At 42.3% G+C, this 18,185-nt stretch overlaps 2 protein-coding genes across 6 annotated transcripts; one reads left to right on the plus strand and one right to left on the minus strand.

Annotated features, from left to right (window-relative positions):
- Window positions 1-812: 812 nt before the first annotated feature.
- On the minus strand, window positions 813-12,795 carry rab3c (RAB3C, member RAS oncogene family). 2 transcript variants are annotated; one of them, XM_076729819.1, is made up of 5 exons: window positions 12,535-12,795; window positions 10,623-10,847; window positions 7,111-7,229; window positions 3,533-3,657; window positions 813-3,291 (listed from the first exon to the last, which is right to left on the minus strand). In XM_076729819.1, exons 1-5 carry the CDS (start codon window positions 12,550-12,552, stop codon window positions 3,101-3,103), a joined length of 678 nt encoding a protein of 225 aa, XP_076585934.1. In that variant the 5' UTR covers window positions 12,553-12,795; the 3' UTR covers window positions 813-3,100. The 2 variants fall into 2 exon arrangements, with proteins under 2 accessions (XP_076585934.1, XP_076585935.1); XM_076729820.1 differs by lacking the exon at window positions 12,535-12,795 and adding an exon at window positions 11,935-12,167.
- A 488-nt stretch (window positions 12,796-13,283) lies between these two features.
- LOC143320307 (ATP synthase subunit C lysine N-methyltransferase) lies at window positions 13,284-17,645 on the plus strand. 4 transcript variants are annotated; one of them, XM_076729814.1, is made up of 8 exons: window positions 13,284-13,320; window positions 14,795-14,968; window positions 15,127-15,167; window positions 15,301-15,347; window positions 15,972-16,076; window positions 16,219-16,359; window positions 16,444-16,494; window positions 16,595-17,645. In XM_076729814.1, the coding sequence occupies exons 2-8, from the start codon at window positions 14,835-14,837 to the stop codon at window positions 16,778-16,780; spliced, it is 705 nt and encodes a 234-aa protein (XP_076585929.1). In that variant the 5' UTR covers window positions 13,284-13,320; window positions 14,795-14,834; the 3' UTR covers window positions 16,781-17,645. The 4 variants fall into 4 exon arrangements, with proteins under 4 accessions (XP_076585929.1, XP_076585931.1, XP_076585930.1 ...); XM_076729816.1 differs by lacking the exons at window positions 15,127-15,167; window positions 15,301-15,347 and having other exon boundaries at window positions 13,301-13,320; window positions 16,595-17,376; XM_076729817.1 differs by lacking the exons at window positions 13,284-13,320; window positions 14,795-14,968 and having other exon boundaries at window positions 15,050-15,167; window positions 16,574-16,910.
- Window positions 17,646-18,185: the final 540 nt, after the last annotated feature.

Below are 18,185 nucleotides of genomic sequence, written 5' to 3' on the forward strand. Positions count from 1 at the left end.
ACTGAACAGCATTATCTGCTCTTCATCTCAGTGAGCAGATATCACTGCAGCCCTGATAAAGGACGAAAAGGCTGCAATCAGCATTTATTGTCACAGAGCTTTCATATCTGTGAAGCTGTTGTACACTAGTATTTTTTAAACTTGTCACCAGCAGTGGATATCCTAGGAAGTGCAATAGAAACGTAGAGGAATATGTTGTATATAATACTGTAATACTACCAGTTATGAAGTGATCAATAAATCCTTTGACATGCTGTTAGTTTCAGAACAATAGTTTGTACAGGATTAAACACTTAGATAAGCACAGTAGTCATGCCACATCGTAACAGTACTGCAATAAGGAACATAACAGAAGTATTAGCAGTTAAAAAAAAAAAAAAAAAAAAAGTGCCTCTGCAGCAGAATGGCTCCTGTCAGTGTAACATTATCATTGGATTATTGTGTCTATACAGTATTTTCATGTTGTAGCCTGTGAGGGTGTAGTTACTGTTAACATAATTGAATATTGGATTGTTATTACTGACAAATAAACATGTACGTAGCATTTAATCTGCAAACTTGTCAACTGTAGCTGTCAAATAAATGTTGACAGTCTAATATTTGCCTCTTCAAATATTCGGCTGCAACATCTCGGCGAAGCCCTCCAACACTAGGTGGTGCACATTGTCTAGAAATGAAACAAGGCGTCTGCGCCGCATCAACAGAAGAGAGCGCAGAGACAGCAGGTCTGGGTTGGAGGGCTGCAGCCAGCGAATCCCTCCTGCCTGTGTCCATACAATCAGCAGAGAGCAAGAGAGAACACAGACACCCACTGATAGAATTTGATTTATTTCCTATAATCTCAAAAACATATTTCTTACTTTGCTTGCACTCCAAGAAACAAATATATTCAGTTATGTGTAAAGTCGTACAGTTCTAAAATGAGATTCGACCAGAGTGACTGTTTGGGCATCTGGACTGCCACATATCTATTCCTCTATTAAATGAATCTTGACTGGAGATCAATACAATAATTTATTTCATGGCTATTAGCATAAAATTATAATATCACACACATACACAGATGCACACGCACAAAGCACGTGTACACACATATGCGCAGGGTCTTTGAACTAGTTCATGTGTATCCCTTCTCTTGGAATTACAACAGTATGGCATATGGCATAGACTAAGTTATCCCCCTGACTATCTTTCACAATAACACTGCATTTTGACATGATAACACAAGTTCAATCAACAGCCAACAGTTAGCAGGAACAGCATATAGTACGTGAATACATTTGTACAAAAGGTATACACAAACAATACACTATATTACGTAATTTGTCTGTTCAATATGGCAGGTACACACACACACACACACGCACACACACACTTACACGCACACATACCAAGTCACACATTCAGTGGCTGCAGTTACTGAACGAAGCACGCGCTCTTTTTTCAGAGATTGTACGTCAGCTTCAGAGCCGTCCTGACCGAACTGTCACTCACACACTGCAGATGGAGTCACTGCACTCCAGGACAGGAGGAACTATGTACAGGGTTTCATTCATAAAATATTGCACTTATTGGCCCATTGCATCTCACAGCGAGTGCTATGACAATGCTCCTAAATCTGTAACACAGAGTGATATATACACTATCTTATTATATAAATCTACATAGATAAGTCAGGACTGACTTCATGCAATTTTTTGGAGCTTTTATTCAACTATGCAACAAACAACTGACGATGCTAAAGGAATAGTGATGTTTTGGCACTTTTTTTTTCTTCTTCTTCTATGAATTGCAGAACTGAAAGGCTTTCTGGATTTTAAAATAAGCTACAACCTTTGCACTATATGGACTTAAGTTATCATTAAGACCTCTGCTGCACTGTATATGCCTGCTAGGGGAAGCTTCCCATTTTAAACTACTGCATGTTTCCTATGAGATTTTTCTTTCACAAGGGATTTAATTTTATAGCACAAACTTAAAATTTTAGCATGCTGACTCAAAAGTTAAAATACATCTTTTTAATATATGGCTGTTTATTCCATGCCAGAGCTGATCAGTTGTTTTGTATCATACACTGAGCCTTGTCAGTGTGAGATTTCTATTCAGTGAAATGCTGGATCATTGCCGTCATGTGGAATTTAGAGGATGGTTAGGTTTTATCTTTAGATAAAACAGTACATATGATTGACTTTTTTGGCAGCATGCTCATCGCATCAAATTATAAAGGGGTCATCTTAGAGGCTAAGCACACAGAAATAGTTGCTTTTAAGATTTACAGATATACTTATCAGAGAAATCACACATCTACAGACAGCAAAACGGGGAGTAGTACTCACATCAACATTATAGGTACTGGACTCATTCCAAAAGTAAGGATGACAGAGGAAACTTACAGAGGCCGTGTTGGAGATGCTAAAAGGCCACTTTTTTATCCAAGGTAGATGATTTTCAGATGACTAAGTTGCACTCATTTGCGAATCAGACGCAAAACTCACACTCGTGCAAACCCCCACTCACTCACAGTCACACGACGTCCACACACTCCTTACACAAAAGAAAGCTACGTCCTATAGTGCACTAAATCATAGATTTGGCAGCTTTAGGAGACAAAATAATCCTATAAAAGAAAAATACACACATTGTACAAAAAATGAAAGTAAAAGAATCATTAAAGCACTCACTGACTCTATCCCTCATTTTATAATTATTCTAGGTCTTAGAGATTTTAAAGGTCTTGAGGATTAACTGTACATCATATCTATGGTCTATTTCCAGCCTTATCAAACATACTTGGTTTATAACCATACTAACTAGCTAAAGAATGAGAATATGGCGTCTCTATAGTCTAGCTATCCTGTAATGTTACACATTTTGCAGTAGCCATGTCTCTTTGTCTGGTTATTTGCTCTTGATATAAGGTGATAAAGTTGAGAGCTAATACGACTGGATATTGTAATTCTACGACTAAAAGGGGTTTGAACTGTAGTCCAGAGAAAGCAGCACTAGCGGGAGTGATAACGCTGAGGGAGAACAAAACTCTGCACACTCTACCACCTTACAGGACCTGCGCTGCCCTCCCTTTGCCTCCTGACGCCAGTCACTAACAGTTGCATCCAGGCTGCTGCAGGGGCGGAGCACTGTCTGTGAGTTTGGCAGTGGGAGCTCCTGTGGTGACGGCCGGATCAGTGTCCAAGCTCTCGGACATCTTGTCGCAAATTAGGTCAACGAGGCGTTCAAAGGTCTGCTTCACGTTGATGTTGTCCTTGGCACTGGTCTCAAAGAACTCAAAGCCTTGGCAAGAGGAAGAGTAACATGAGAACATAAAGAGACGGCGCCAATGAAGATAATGACCACATGATAGATATTTATGACTTAATCTTTAGGAAAAGCTTTGACATTTATTGTCGCTGAAGATGGAAAATAAAGCTGCTTCTTCTATTTCTGATAATATCCTGAAAGGGAACAGAAGCACCAGTGATTGAAAAACACAATTCCACTAACATAAAGGAGTGAATGTTGCTCCAACACTTACCCAACTGTTCTGCCAGCAGTCTGCCACTATCCACCGAGACCACCCTCTCCTCTTCCATATCACATTTATTTCCAGCAAGCACCACCTGAGCATTATCCCACGAGTAGGTTTTTATCTGGGTTGACCTGCATGTCATAAAAAGGCAAGAAAAAAAAAAATCAATCACAGTCAAATAAATGCTGCTGCTGCGTATTGTCAGGATTGTTTTTGTGCCACTTTTTATTGGACAGGAAATTAATGGGAAATATGGCAGAGCAAAAAGGACACCATGTAAAGTTTGTTCACCATTTGGACCGGTTATGAACAGTGATTACATCACCTTGTGTTTGGCATCATGTAATATTTGAGTCACTGAAGGCAGCAGTGGAGAAGTGGGTCAAGTGCTGCCCTGTTCTGGAAACATGGAATCACTATTACTCACATAGCTCATTATTTGCTATTTTCTAGCTAGTTGATATTGATATTTAGAATTTGTCAAACTTTTCATGCTTTCCTCTCCTGCTAACGTCTACAGACTGCTAGATATTATAGCCACACAGGGTATTAATTATGGTCACTGACAGGACGGGAAACACTCGTCAGCTAATACTAAATAATGGCTAAATGCACAGAAGATGCACGCACCTTGCAAATGTGGACCAGACTGCTGTGTGAGCTCTTTGTCTTTTGCATTTAAGTCACCCATGAAGCTAGCTTGTGTTGGTCATTAATGTTATAATGTCATAATATTATGTAATGTGGGTTGCAATGCACGGCATTTAAATGACATTTGGTGATAAATGATATCTGATTTGATTGTCATCAACTAGATGTTGCATATAAAATGAGGCATCATCTGCACCATATATTCTGTAAAATAATTAGGATTAAATAAATTGCATTGTGTGCTAACGCTAAAACAGTTTCAACACAGCTGAGAGGTGCTTGTGCTGCTCTAACCTCCAAACACATTTTGAGAAGGAATTTAGGGAACAAATATCTACTGTGGTGTTGCTGTTTGACAAAAAGTAGGGCAGCGAACATACCACAGGCTGAAAGCAGTAGAGAGGGAGTCAGTAAGAAAGAGAGGAAGAAACAACGACTCAGAGAGAGGGAGAGAGAGAGCGAGAGAGCAGCATGATGCTGGCGCTCAGCCTCTGTCTGTCCAGCTCTGACTTGATATAGCGGTTCAGATGTGGGTCACTTTGAATCCAACTGCTGATAATGTTCCCTGACAGAAAAACAATCATGTTTGTAGCCTACCAGAGCGACATATGCAGGCTATAAAGAGGCTGTATTTACCAGTGATTTTTGAACAATCTGCCCTCTGGAGAAGCGACGGGCAGGTGAAAAATTGGATATAAATACTTTGAGATTGCTACTGTAATAAAATTGCTTGTGTATACTTTATAACTCATTTTCATGGTTTGTTAAGAATCCTACATTTTATGTGAGCGTTACAATATTTCCCTGTTTCGTCTCTGTCACGGGCAGGAAATGAACGCGTCACAAGCTTAATTCAGCCACAGACGGGGAAGGAGCGGTTGCCATGGTAACCTCTCTCTCTTTTTTTTTTTTTACAACCTTGTCACAAGGAACAAGGGAAAGAGAAAGTGGAATTAAAGCCTGTGGCAAAGGCAGAAAGGAAGAGCTGTGGTTATATGACGGGTAGAAAAAGAGCCTCTTCACTTGTATACAGTTGATTTGTGCGCTGTCTGGTAAATGAGCTCACAGGTGACTCTCCAGGATTGTCGCTGCCAGTGACACACTTGGCTCCATTAATTAAGATACCCATCACAGACAGTGCTCAGACTGCAGTATTCCATCAAAGTGTCAGACAGGCCTTAAAAGAATAATAGGTACGTCTGGCTCCGACCTCTCTTTACAAGAAGCTTTTTTTTCCCCTCATGTACAATGACGGGAAGTGTATTAATACGGAGCATTTTAACACAATGCATGCTAATAATTTACATACTAAGCAAGCTCATAACTTTAAAGACTTAAGTTTGTCCATGGGATGTGATGTACGTGCTATACAACATATCAGGAGTGAAATAAGCCAGGAACACCACTGCTGAGCAGTCTGAACTGCTGTGACAGTCTCAGAAACACAGAGTCAGACAGCCCGGGCTTCATATCTAAGGAACCAATCATCATGCAGGGTTGGTCTGTCCATATCATGATAACATAGCCAAAAAGAAGGCTCGTGTTATCTAATTGTGCAACCCTGCACAATTCCCTCTTCTTCTTCAGCATTCGGGTTCTGGTTTGAACATGTTTGCCTGAATTACTCCTATATTAGCATGTGCCTTTGTGTAGTGCACTGTAGCTAACAACAACAGAAAACCAGCAGAGGCCGAGCAGCTGTGCTCAAGCTGCAGGCAGTGGTGGAGGGGTGGGTGGAGATGGAGGTTGGGACTATTGACATGTTCATAGACCTGTCATACTAAATGAAGGCAAGAGTCGCGTTACATCCAGGCCATTTTAAGGCATGATGTGATTTTGATTTTGATGAACGGATATGAGTTTTTGGAGGTTTAATTAATGCCAGGATAGGAACTGTGAGTATGCGGTCACTAAATGCAGCTGCTTTAGCCATGACGTGTGCTTCCTGAAGCAGTTGTCAAGTGCTGCTAGCTAAGTGATGAGGCCCAAGCAGACAATGGCCTTAATAGTGATTGTCATAGCCCTACAATGGATGCAAGTGTCGGCTGCAAAATTATACCACCATCTATATCAAGTTCGTGTGAGTCAAATCATCATTTCCTTGTAGCTGATGCAACGGTAACATCATGAGAATATTGCCATGATGATTCAGGAACCTTTCCTCTCAAAAATGCTCATTCTGTGCACCGGTAATCTCTTTGGGCTGGCAGAGGGAGATAAGTGTGTGGGACAGCGGGGTGTAAATAAAATGGAAGATGACTTTCTCATCACAACACCTGTGGAGAGTCAGGGTGTTAGGAGAAAGATCAGCAAAATGTAAAACAAAACACACTTCTATCTCCAGAGCTGAAATTCTTCTGTTTCCCCAAAGCTTCCTGGCTGTTGTGGTGAACCGTTCATACCGATGAGAACGCGCTTGTTTCTAGAGCAAGAATTCTAACCCAGAAACCTGCTTTCTGCAGCCAATTGAACTCCCCAGTCCTGTTTTAGACATGAATGCATCATCATAAATCACCGACATTTGGGCTTGGCTGACTTTCTGTTCAGCCTGCAGATGCTTGTGTGACTCATGAATGGACCAGAGCCATGACCTTGACAAGCTTTCCTTAGATCTCCAAGCCTGACAAAGATGCACGCATACAAACTACATAACAAGCCTGTCAAATGTAAGAGACGGAGAAATGCACTGTTGCTGTTAGGAGATAGCAAAACTAAACTGGTTAGGCTTGTAGATTTGTCTCATAAGAAGGGCAAAGCATGTACAGTATCAAGTGTGCAGGATATCAACTGATTGCATTATAATGACAGACAGGAAGCCCTTTTGATATGTTGATCAGATGCTCACAACAATATAATAGAATCCACAGAGAAAAACAGGATAAGAGATGACATCCACATCCAAAAATGATCAAAAACAGGCCAACAAGACTCACCAGTCCTGCACGGCGCCGAAGGACTCTTCATTGGTGATGTCGTACATTAGGATGAAGCCCATGGCCCCGCGGTAGTACGCAGTGGTGATGGTCCTGTAGCGCTCCTGGCCTGCTGTGTCCTACACACAGACAACATGATTTAGCATTGCTGCTAACCGCCTGACTGATAATCATGCTCAGCAACACTGACATGACCCTGCACAGCACATATATGCATGTCTATAAGGGTGAATGTGCAGATGTACATTATTAACCTGCAGCTATTTATGCAAATGACAGATTCTTTCAGTCAAGTTGGAGCATCGGTTTAGGATGTTATCTACATTTCTATATCTACATTTCTTATAGGTACATTTGCTGTGTTCACGATGTGGAAACAATCATTATGCTAATCGCCTCGCTGGATTTTGCATTGATTAGATGCCAAAAACAGCCATTCAGTTTTGGCTGAAGTGATTGATTCTTTCCTCTCCTCAATAAAACAATCGCTCAGCTGTGTTAAACACTCGATGCAGTGCAGTATTCAGAGCTCAGCTTATGGCACGCGTTCTTAGAAAAAAATTGAGGTTAAACGATTTCAACATTGAGAAACTGCTCGCTGTTTCACGATGAGGCTGAACAAATTGCTCAAAGGCAAAGCAGGCGAGTGATTACGCAACACTGGAGGAGTAGTACATTGTACACAGATTGCCCTGGAAACAAGCGGCCGCTGCAGCCTTTGCTACGAGATGTCAATGGAAATGCTAATAGATTTCCCAATTCAGAAAGATCAACCTTTTATACAGTGAGGCTGCCCGGGAGAAGGGAAGAGAAATGACTGTTTTTATTTGTTTGATCGTTTTCCTCGAAGTACCTACATGCAGTTGCTCACAGATGTGTAGATTTATTGTTTTATGATAAGTTGGATAATAATATATCCCAACGATGTCCCTCCTGTTTATACTGTATGTTTACTGTGCTGTGGTTCCACCCACAACAAGTGTGTTTGCAGGCTTCTGTGAATCATGATGGAGGACTTCTGGCTGCTCCACTTGGCTCTGGTTAAACAGAAGCCCGACAGGCGGCACTGGATTGTATTTGCCACATTGGGTTTGCTCTCTATCAGTCTGCACATGGCTACAACAGAGTGCCTGTAATAGCCAGAGGACAGCTCTGACCTTCACTCCACGGAGACAGAGCTCACATTCTGCCGAGCGCACACACACACACACACACACACACACACACACACACACACACACACACACACACACACACACACACCAGAGCTTGGACCTTTTGTCAGTTTACAATGACTCCAAAATTGCTTGTGTGCATTTCTAATGTCAGCAGCTAGTGTTTGTTGTAAGTTACATATATATTATAAATAGCATCTTTTGTGGTGGGACATTGTGAACAACATGAAAGAGGATGACGTGATGTGGATGATAGTGTTAATGTGAATGTACCAAGTGATGATGCGGTGTGCACAAGTCCTCTGAATGTTGTTTTAACCTCACTCTTTTCTTTCATTTGGATTGTAAGTCTTAGACATTTAAGCATCCTATTGATTCTTGTTCGAGTGCTTGACAATGGCCTTTGCATTTCCAGGCTATTTCAGTGAATAGGTTTGCTTATTCTCAGTGAAAAAGACAGAGCGGGATGGGGAAAAAAAATGCTGAGTCCCGCGAATTGGAGCTCCTTGAAAAGCTTCGCTTGTACTCTGCAGCTCACCAGAAATCAATCCAAGAAGCTGACGACTTCAAGTGGAGAGGTAGTGAGCGGAGGCTGGCACTCGCCTCAACTCCTCCTCATTCAGTAAAGTGAGTTTCGGTTTTTCACGAGGGCCATCTTGGCAGTGCTCAGCGTTGTGTTTCATTCACTTCAGCCAAATACGACAACAGGGACAACTCTATGATGCATTTGGACACTTTTATCTCTCAGCAGATTAATGGTGCGAGTGCCACAATGACATTAGCCAATAGCCATCACCTTAAATGGGCGCTTACTATACAGTAAGTATCAGCTCTCTCTGGGCCCAATTAAAAAAGACAGGCCAATTACGTGGATGCAAGAGCAATCCTTTTTCGCCCTGAATATGCTTGTCTTTGCTAATGATGAAAACACATTATCCCGATTAGCCAGTCGTTTGACTGTTCAAATCCAGTTTTCACATCCTGCAGGGGCGCTTCTTCTGTGTCTCTTTAAGTGATTAGCAAACACCAAATGTCTGGGGGTGGCTAATTGCTGCAAAAGAAAACTATTATGACAAGAGAGAGCAAAACCTCTGGAGGACATTGGCATTTAGTACAGTGTAGCAAAGAAAGAAACAAAGAGTGCGACAGGAAAGACAGCGGGAGAAATGAAGGGTGAGGGGAACTTTTACATATCTATCCCCTCAAAGACAATCAGCTTCAGCAGCTCCGATGAACTCCTAATTAAACAGCCTCAGACATTCTTCAGTTTTCCCACACGTTCTGAGGAAGGTGTTGCTTCTGTGTTCTTCCCCCGCTGCGTGCCAAACTAACGCTTAGTCGTCAGTAACGTTGAGACTTCCATCTGTCTCCGTACTTACATCGTAGAGTGTCAAACCAAGGCAACACAACACAGCCTTTCCTGAAGCTTTCTTCAATTAATTAAGGAGACAGCTAATTTGCCACATGTTTCTGAGTCCAAGGAACAAAGCATGAGCATCATTGTTTTTTTGGTGGGAATTGAGACACTGAAATTGAAACACTAATATTGTAACTTGGCTTCGTTAGGATGCTGAAAATTGTCCTTTTAGTTTGAACTGCAGTTGCCAAGTCTTTTATTATTCTTTATGTACCTATTTACATACCTATAATGCTGAAATAGTGCGTTTTAGCTTTAAATATACCTTCTATACTTTGACTGAAGTACACGTAACATAATGCAACAAGATGAAAAGTGAAGCACGTCCAAGCATACTTAGCTACATGAGCCAAAACCATGACTAAAATTGAATCAATGCCTGGGGGATCCCGTGAGTGCAGGACTTGGATCAGCATACAGCCATTAAGTCACAACCTGTCACGGTCCTTGAAACGTATTGATCAACGGAGAAGCATGTGGGCAGAGGTCAGGAGAAAGTGGGCTCTGGGCATAGATTGACAGCCTTTTACAGACAAGAGTCACTCTGCAGGAACACGAAAACAAAGAGAACAAGAGAAACGAGGGGGCAGGGCATCTCTCAAGAGCCCCTTCCCCCTTAAAGCTTAGGTAGTCCTCCAGGAGACCTTGGAGGACGACAGAAAACTCATTTCTTCCCGACGTTCTCTGTGTTTGGACATGTGTTTTCCTTCTACTATAAATTACCACCATTAGATCAGAAACAAATTTAGAGTCTGACTTCCTAATCAGAAGGATTTATAGGAAAAAACAGCTTCTTCAAGCAGATAAGTCAGTTATTATGAGCTGTTGATCAGATAGCTTCCACTTCTGGTTTGATCAGGAATCAAACACTCAGGGGCTCTCTTCTAAATGTTTAATGCCTGGATGTTAATATTTCATACCCAGATCTGCAGTTTGATCCTCTTGTCATTCTTGTACACAGTCTTCACTTTGAAGTCGATGCCCACTGTGCTGACGAAGGCCGAAGTGAAGGCGTCATCGGCGTAGCGGAACAGGAAAGACGTCTTGCCCACGCTGCTGTTGCCGATGATCAGCAGCTTGAACATGTAGTCAAAGTTTTGGTCCCCTCCCTCTCCCTTCCCTTTCACATCCTGAGTGGCAGCCATCTGCAACGACAGATACAGACACTGAAAAGATTGCATTAAGAAGCTTCACCTTGAATTAATGTGAAGCTTTTTGGAGCTGTGACACACACAAATGTGAACCTGTCTCTTGTGGAATGAGTTGTTTCAGTGGACTCTCAGCTGTTTGGCAAAACAACTTCTAGTTGGACCAGGAAGTGAAAGAGAGGGAAAGGGCTGGATCTGGAGTAGAAGCTTGTTGAGCAGGCCACAGATCAGAGGTGACAGAAGGCTGTGTCAGGCAAACCAGCATGACCAACACAGCAAGCTGTTGTATTGATGAGTATTAGATAACCAGGATTTTAAAGAGCTGAGTTTGTCCTCTTCAAAGCCTTTAAATGACTCCTTTAATGAACAGAAAGGATTATTAATCAGATTTTCTTTTGCACTGGGTCAAACTTAGCTCTTTTGTTTAAATTGTGCTGCAACAATTTCAATTTACAATTTGAATTTTACTATGAACAGTTCTGAGTGTGATGTTTTGCTTTTGTGTTTCTACCAGAAAACACAAATTCCCTCAGACATTTAACCTCCTTCCACGTTACAAAGGGTACAATAAAAACCAATCTTTCACCTTAACACTGAGCATTTCCTGCAAGCTGTCAGCAGTCAACGACCTACGAGGACACGAGTACTACGAGCAAGATGACAAGAGCACAGTCATCTTTGCTCCAAGGTGAATGTTTTGACAAAGCCACTGCGCTTCCATGCCAAACAGGGCAGCCGAGCTCTGCCTCCAGCGTCTCCAATGATAAAAGATGCCGGACCTCGATCCTGCACCGGGTGTCTGTTCGCTTCCGTGTGAGGGAAAAAAAAAACATCACTGAGGCAGCATTTGCAAGGACACCGCTTTCAAAATATCAGTGCAATGCTGGCATTGACACACCACGATAAATGCAGTCGATCTAACACGAAATTACACGATGTAGATGAGCAGGGAGCCGCATGCCAGCTAATGTCAGACGAGCAATTCTGGGCAGGAGGTCATTTTATCTATACGTGAAATTCTTCCGTCTAACTATTAAGAAATGAAACTACCACAAAACGCGTTGAGGACATTGTGCGAACAAACCTGTTTTGGAGGCCTCGGCTCTATCTGTTTCTGGCCCTGTTTTGCAGAATACGGGTTTTATATTTGTGTGTAACGCAGGCGTTGCTTTTCTTCCCCCCTCTGTGTCTCTTTCTCTTTGGAGCGCCGACCGATTTCAGCACCTGGGAGCTGTCCCCTCCGCTTCGGCTGTGGCACGCGCCCCTGAGCTGACGAGGCTGGCTCGCGTGAGGTGAGCACGAGCAAAGGGAAAGTGCGTTTCGTGCGTGTGTCTGACGTCACGGAAAAGCTCGTGGTGTGTGGAGGCAATTGAGAAGATGGGGGTTGTAGTTCTCGGCCGGTGTCGACGCGGAGGCGGCGGGCGGCATCAGAAGAAGAGATTCGACTACATTACTCAGCATGCAGCGCGTCACAGCTGCCAACAGCTGTACGATTTACTGTGGAAGCGCAGGAAAAACCTTTGTAGTTCGTTTTTAATTAGCAGCGGACATCTAACGCCCCTCATCATGAAAGAGCGACACTAAAATTGCAATTACACTGAAAACCTTTGTTCAGTCTCAGCACACAGAACAGTTTGATGCTCTCTGTCTCTCCGTAACCGTATGATAAAACCATGCAGCTTACCTTCCCATACAAGTCCATTTTTGGCCTCAGTAATAGCTCTCTGCTTTAACATTCACTCCTGTGCCTATAATAAACTCCCAACTGTTCTTTTTTTTTTTTCTTTTTTTTTTTTCTTTCAGGAAGCAATATAATGGCCTCTCCTTTTGCGTCACTGTCGGTGGGTCTTGCTGCCGTCCCCCGCCCATGCAGCCAGCTCCGCTTCACAGAACAAGCGGCTGAGCAAATAAGAGAGGCCTGAGTGCTGATGAATATCATTATTATGGGCCTTTCAATGGGAGCAAGTGCGGAATGAGACCGCGGCGGAAGTGCGAGAGTGGGAGAGAGAGAGAAAACGGGCATGTTTTTGCAATTGTAATCGCCACAGCCCTCTTTTTAGGCGGATTATAAAACCTGCATAATTAATGTGAGAGGTGCAAATGCAGACTGCACTGTTGGAATAAATAAGTGGGGACCGGTAGGCTCATATCAGCTATCAATCTGAGCATTTTCTAAGCCACTAGCCGTAACTATCTCCCATTACTCATCTCACACCTGAAGCCGACGTTACTTATAATACACCACCATGCGCTCAGAATCAGCACAGTGCCAGACACAACAGAGATTATATAAACATGCACTGATCCTGGATACAAGCGCTGTCTTTGGCTGTCAGGTGTTTCGTGGTATCAACCAGTTAGCAGACATTTGATAGGGCGCGTATGACGCTGTGGGGCGGGATATGGCTCTTTGACTGGAGGCTGAGCGTCTGCAGGCGGCTCCGTGCGCAGCAGACGAGGGGCGGTTCAGGTAGGCCGCACAAACATGTCCGTCTCCACAAAGTTAGAGTTTGTGTTAGATACATACACCAAATCTGGACCCTGCTTGTGTGCATTTGCTCATAAGTAGGTTAATCATTCATTTATTAGTTTGCTTCTAAATATTTTTGCACCGATTTCATCTAGAAATCCTAAAAATGTGTCGTTTGAATGCCGTTTAGGAGTCATGGGTAGTGGTGGAGCGCCTGTTTTCGAGGCTGAGAGCAGAATCGTTTGGTTCGTTTAATAAAAGAGCTTTCGTTGCAGATAGTTTCAGTACATGGCCTAAGCGTGGTAAACAAAACTTTTCTAGAGGTTTCTGAAGGGAGAAAAGGCCGCTGTGGCACCATCTGCTGTTGGAAGAGGTGCTCTGGTGATATCTCTCAAAGGCTGCCATGTGGTCAATGATTAACAAAGCAATATTGGCAGAAATCTAATTACTGTGGCTACAGAAGCCTGCTGACCTCTTGATACGGGAGCTATTCTGAGCAAGCTCATCCTATTTTAATTTCACTTTTCCAAATGAAATTCAGCATTTTGAGATTCTCAGATGACAAATGTTTTACAGAGTTATTTCTGGCATAAAGCTGATGCAGATTATGGCCTTTAAAAATGTGGAACTGCGACCTCAAGTTTACAAAAATGAAATTACTTTGGCAGATTAGATTCTCTGAATGTGTACTCCACATGACATGAAGAACAACCATGTTCAAACTGGATGGTGACTGGTTTTTATATAAAACTTCCACATCTATTTTGTGCATCCTGCGAACACTTTAGAGCTCTACTGATAAACTGAAATTTACTTTGTCCTCATTACACAGTTTGTCCCCCACAGAGCACTGACACGTTTCTTTATCCACTGTAAAATGTCTCACCTGATGATCAGACTGAATTGATGTTTTGTTTCACTTCATTCAGCCTGACATTGAGTTCATGACAGCTGACTTGTGGGAGCTCAGTCATTTCTAGTGAGTGTGTATTTTCACCTACATCATGTTTGCTCACAGCATTTAACATTATTTCTAGTTTACCAAAGAAAAAAAGTTGATTTAAGAGCTTTTATGTCACTCAGCCGACCTACAACAAAGTGTACAGTTTGTACAGTCTCATCCATGCTTTCATGAATGTAGCTAGGTCGGTAGCTTGCTTGCTAGCTGTGTAAGCTGTTATGAATCCCACCTATTGAGCTCTGATTGGTGGCTGCTATCAATGAGTGCAACACAGTTATCACAAACATAAATGATCCTCATCAGAAATGTTCATGTTTTTTTTTTATATCTGCTGCTCTATCATTATCTGATTTTCAAAAAAATCATCAAATATCATTCTCGGTCATGACCTCAATAATCCACCGTTGGTCGGCTGGAGAGTTCAGAAATATTTCATCACAGAATAGAAACATTTTTTACAGACTGCAGTAATATCTTCCCTCACTTGCTGTGTTTTAACCATATTGGTGACAGTTTGCAATGGAGGACACCATTGAGGTGATTCTGCAAGACCATGCCAGGGTCCTCCCTACCAGCAGACCCCACCCCGTCCTGTCGGCCTGTGTGGGCGCTCTGCTCACTGGCCTGTATGGAGTATGGAGCATGTTTGTCATGCCTGGTTTTCGCAAAATCCCGTTCAACCTCAAGGTGCTTGAGATTTCCTTTCTCTGTTTTTACCTGCCGGCTTTGCATTCGTTCCACCCTTCAAATCTCAAATGCTGCATGTTCGAGTGAAATCAAAGAAGAGAAGCCAAGATGTAATTTGACTTGCACATTAACATCAATTTGCTTACTTTGGAGCATAGTGCTCCGTGCTTAACAACAAATGTGAGAAAAGAAGAAAATGGTAAGTCTATAACCGTGATTATGTGTTATGGAGAACTGCACCATCTTGTACAGTGCGCTAATCTGAAGTGCATATTGTGCAGAGATCCATTTTTGTAACATAATATCGCATGCGCTATTTTCCTCACTGTCAGAACAAGATGAACAAGACAACACGATGATCAGGAGCAGATTATCAGAGGTCAGGCAACGATGAGGATGTTTGTCGCTGCATGAAGAATCTGACTTTGTTCTGACATTTGAAAGCAAAAAGTTTCCGTTTTAAAGCTAATGCTAATACTTGTTAAATATATTCAGAATAGTTGCTTTTGCGCACATGAATAATACACCTCTGACCTGTGTTTTTTTTTTGATAAATGACATGATGCTTTGTTTATCCTTCACATAAAACATGTGCAGATAAAGTGGAGTCAGGCAGGTATTGTGGAAAAGGCTCCACTGACAGTGAGTAGGTGATCAGATTCAAGGTTACAGACACAGCACGCCGATGACTTGACTGGCGCCAGCGGAGGTGGATTTAATATGAAGCATATTCAGAGATGTTTTCACATGAAAAGGAAGAAATTTGTGTTACTGTAGCGTCTGGTTGGAGTGCCATGTGAGTTAGACTGACGGCAAATGTATTTTGGGTTGTAATTCTCCCTTTCAGTAGAGCTAAATTATGACTTAAAAACAATAGGGGAGCTGTGAAAGAGATTTAGGAGCTCTACCATCTCAGTAGCAAGGAAGTCATTTAATAATAATGATAACTGCTGCACAGCCTGTCACATGTATTGACTTACTGTATGTTTGCACTGTGGCGCAGGTTCCTTATTTACCCTCCAGTAAAGATCAAACACTGAACATTATGAAGCTGCTTGAGGGCCGAACAGGTCGCTTAGCAGATCTGGGATCAGGAGATGGAAGAGTGGTAAGTGGGCTGCACATTTGATTGTGGAAGTGGGTGTTTTTATCTTTTAAATTCCTGTTGAAATTTAAATCAAAGTGTATGTATGTAGACTCAAGTATGTTACTTTAGTTGTATTTCACATCATCAGTTTTGATTTTCGCAGGTGTTTGCCGCCTCTTCTGTTGGTTTTCAGTGCACAGGCTTTGAGATTAATGGTGTTTTGGTGGCCTATGCCAGGAGCAAGGCCCGCTGGAAAGGAGTGCCCTCTGGCCAGGTGACTTTTGTTAAAAAAGACTTCTGGAAGGTAAGACCTTGACAAAACAACTTCTTTACTTAAGCCTGGTCAAAGTAGCTATATGACCATGTTTGTGTCTTTCTTCTGTCATAGACTGATCTGTCTGTGTACAACAATGTGACAGCTTTCCTTGCTCCAGGAGTGGTGGGTATTTCTTTCATGTACATCCTTTGATGCTGTACAACTCGGATAGCATGCATGACATGTGAAGTGACTGGTTTAGCCTCCTCTGATTGGTTCACAGATGGGGGTTCTGGGTGAGAAGCTGCTGAAAGAGCTTCCCGATGGTGCGCGTGTCATCGCTTGTCGTTTTCCTTTCCCCAGCTGGCCACAGCAGTCGACTGTCGGCTCCGGTCTTGACCAGACTTTTGCTTATGACATTAGCAGTGTGCGCTCACACCTGAGAAAAGTACCCAATGCAGAGGTGTAAGAGGTTACAGCCGCAAGGTTATTTTATTTCCCAGCACTGTCATTCTCTACAGCGCTAACCCCTCCAGACGCTTTTCTGATTTCTTAGAGCAGGAATGAACAAAAATGTGATACTTGAAAGAATACCATACAAAACAACATGTAGAGCAGGTTATCATAAAACCTCTGGGGGGTGAGTTTGTGATATCTGATCAGGAGTGATCCTTTTGAAAGACGTCTTTGAACATTGAAAGGATGAGAGGGAATGTGACTCAGCAAGGTGTCAGGATGACTTTGACATCACGTAGCCCTGCAGCATGTGTCCAATCTTTTCACTGCCAGAACAGGCTGAACCTTTGCCATATTGCCTTCAGTCATGTTCATACCATCATGCCCTCATATATAGACTATCTGTGGCTGTAGCTCTCCATCTAAGGGCTCTTCCACTACAAATAATTTTACTTCCACATCAACACTTCTAAACCTCTTCACCGGCATGGAACAGGAGGCATTGCAAGGTCAGTGTTCTTCTTTCCGGCGTGTTATTCAATAATTCTGTCCCACTTTCCTTTTGTGTGGTTGAAATTAGATTCGTATGTTGTGTTTATTTGTGTTTATTAAAAAAAAAAAAAGAAAAAGAAAGAAAGCCTACGTCTCCAAAGCCATTCAGAGATTTGTTCTGGCAGTCTCTCAGGCAGCCACTGAGGGTTAGGCACACAGGCGGTTGACAGTAATTTTCAGTGTCACCTGACCTTTTAGGGTCATATGGACTGTGTATCTGGTGAGAGAAATGAGCACTTTAGTGTGAGGATCATGTTTAAATTATGTGTAACCCTCCGTCTGTGTGTTTGTTAAAGAGATTTCAATAAAATTTGCCTGAAACTGAGGACATTTTGCCAATGAACAGATGATTTGTTTTTGGTTTCATGTCAAAATTAAGATTCTATCAGCATTGCGAGATGCAGCATTTTCATGCACACTGATGAACTATGTGATGTATGCCTGATTTTATTTTGATACAGACGAGGATTAAATTTGCTTTAGTTAAAGCAAGGTTGAGGGGTTGTGCAGCGAACAGAAGGACGATACTGTCATTTTTCTAGTAGTTCATTTATGCATACTGCCTCTGCAAACTAGAACAACACAAATCCTCCAATGTATTATCACCTCTACATCCTTTCTACTCACACCTCTGCTCACACTCCAATACACAGTGCGATAACGTCTCACACGTCTGTGACGAATTGCAGCACAGTTGTGTCCAAAGTCTCCACCTGAGGGTGCTAGTGCTTCAAGCTGAGTTCGGTGCGAAAACACAGGCGATGAGCCTGACTGGAATACAGATAATGCTTGTCCTCTGCATAGCGGATACCTGATCGAAAAAATGTCTCAGAATTCCAACACCTTGAATAATGTTTTGCACCTGA

Source organism: Chaetodon auriga, chromosome 5 (assembly GCF_051107435.1).
Source record: "Chaetodon auriga isolate fChaAug3 chromosome 5, fChaAug3.hap1, whole genome shotgun sequence".
NCBI lineage: Eukaryota > Metazoa > Chordata > Actinopteri > Chaetodontiformes > Chaetodontidae > Chaetodon > Chaetodon auriga.

Excerpts from the sequence above, each read along its gene's own strand:
- rab3c (XM_076729819.1), bottom strand. Across the intron at positions 7,230-10,622 it reads GGATCAAACTGCAGATCTGG|GACACAGCAGGCCAGGAGCG; the intron begins GTATGAAATATT and ends GTCTGTGTGTAG. Across the intron at positions 3,292-3,532 it reads ACTGCTGGCAGAACAGTTGG|GCTTTGAGTTCTTTGAGACC; the intron begins GTAAGTGTTGGA and ends CCTCTTGCCAAG.
- LOC143320307 (XM_076729814.1), top strand. The coding sequence starts at position 14,835 with ATGCCAGGGTCCTCCCTACCAGCAGACCCCACCCCGTCCTGTCGGCCT. Across the intron at positions 15,348-15,971 it reads TCAGGAGCAGATTATCAGAG|GTTCCTTATTTACCCTCCAG; the intron begins GTCAGGCAACGA and ends ACTGTGGCGCAG. Across the intron at positions 16,495-16,594 it reads CTTTCCTTGCTCCAGGAGTG|ATGGGGGTTCTGGGTGAGAA; the intron begins GTGGGTATTTCT and ends ATTGGTTCACAG.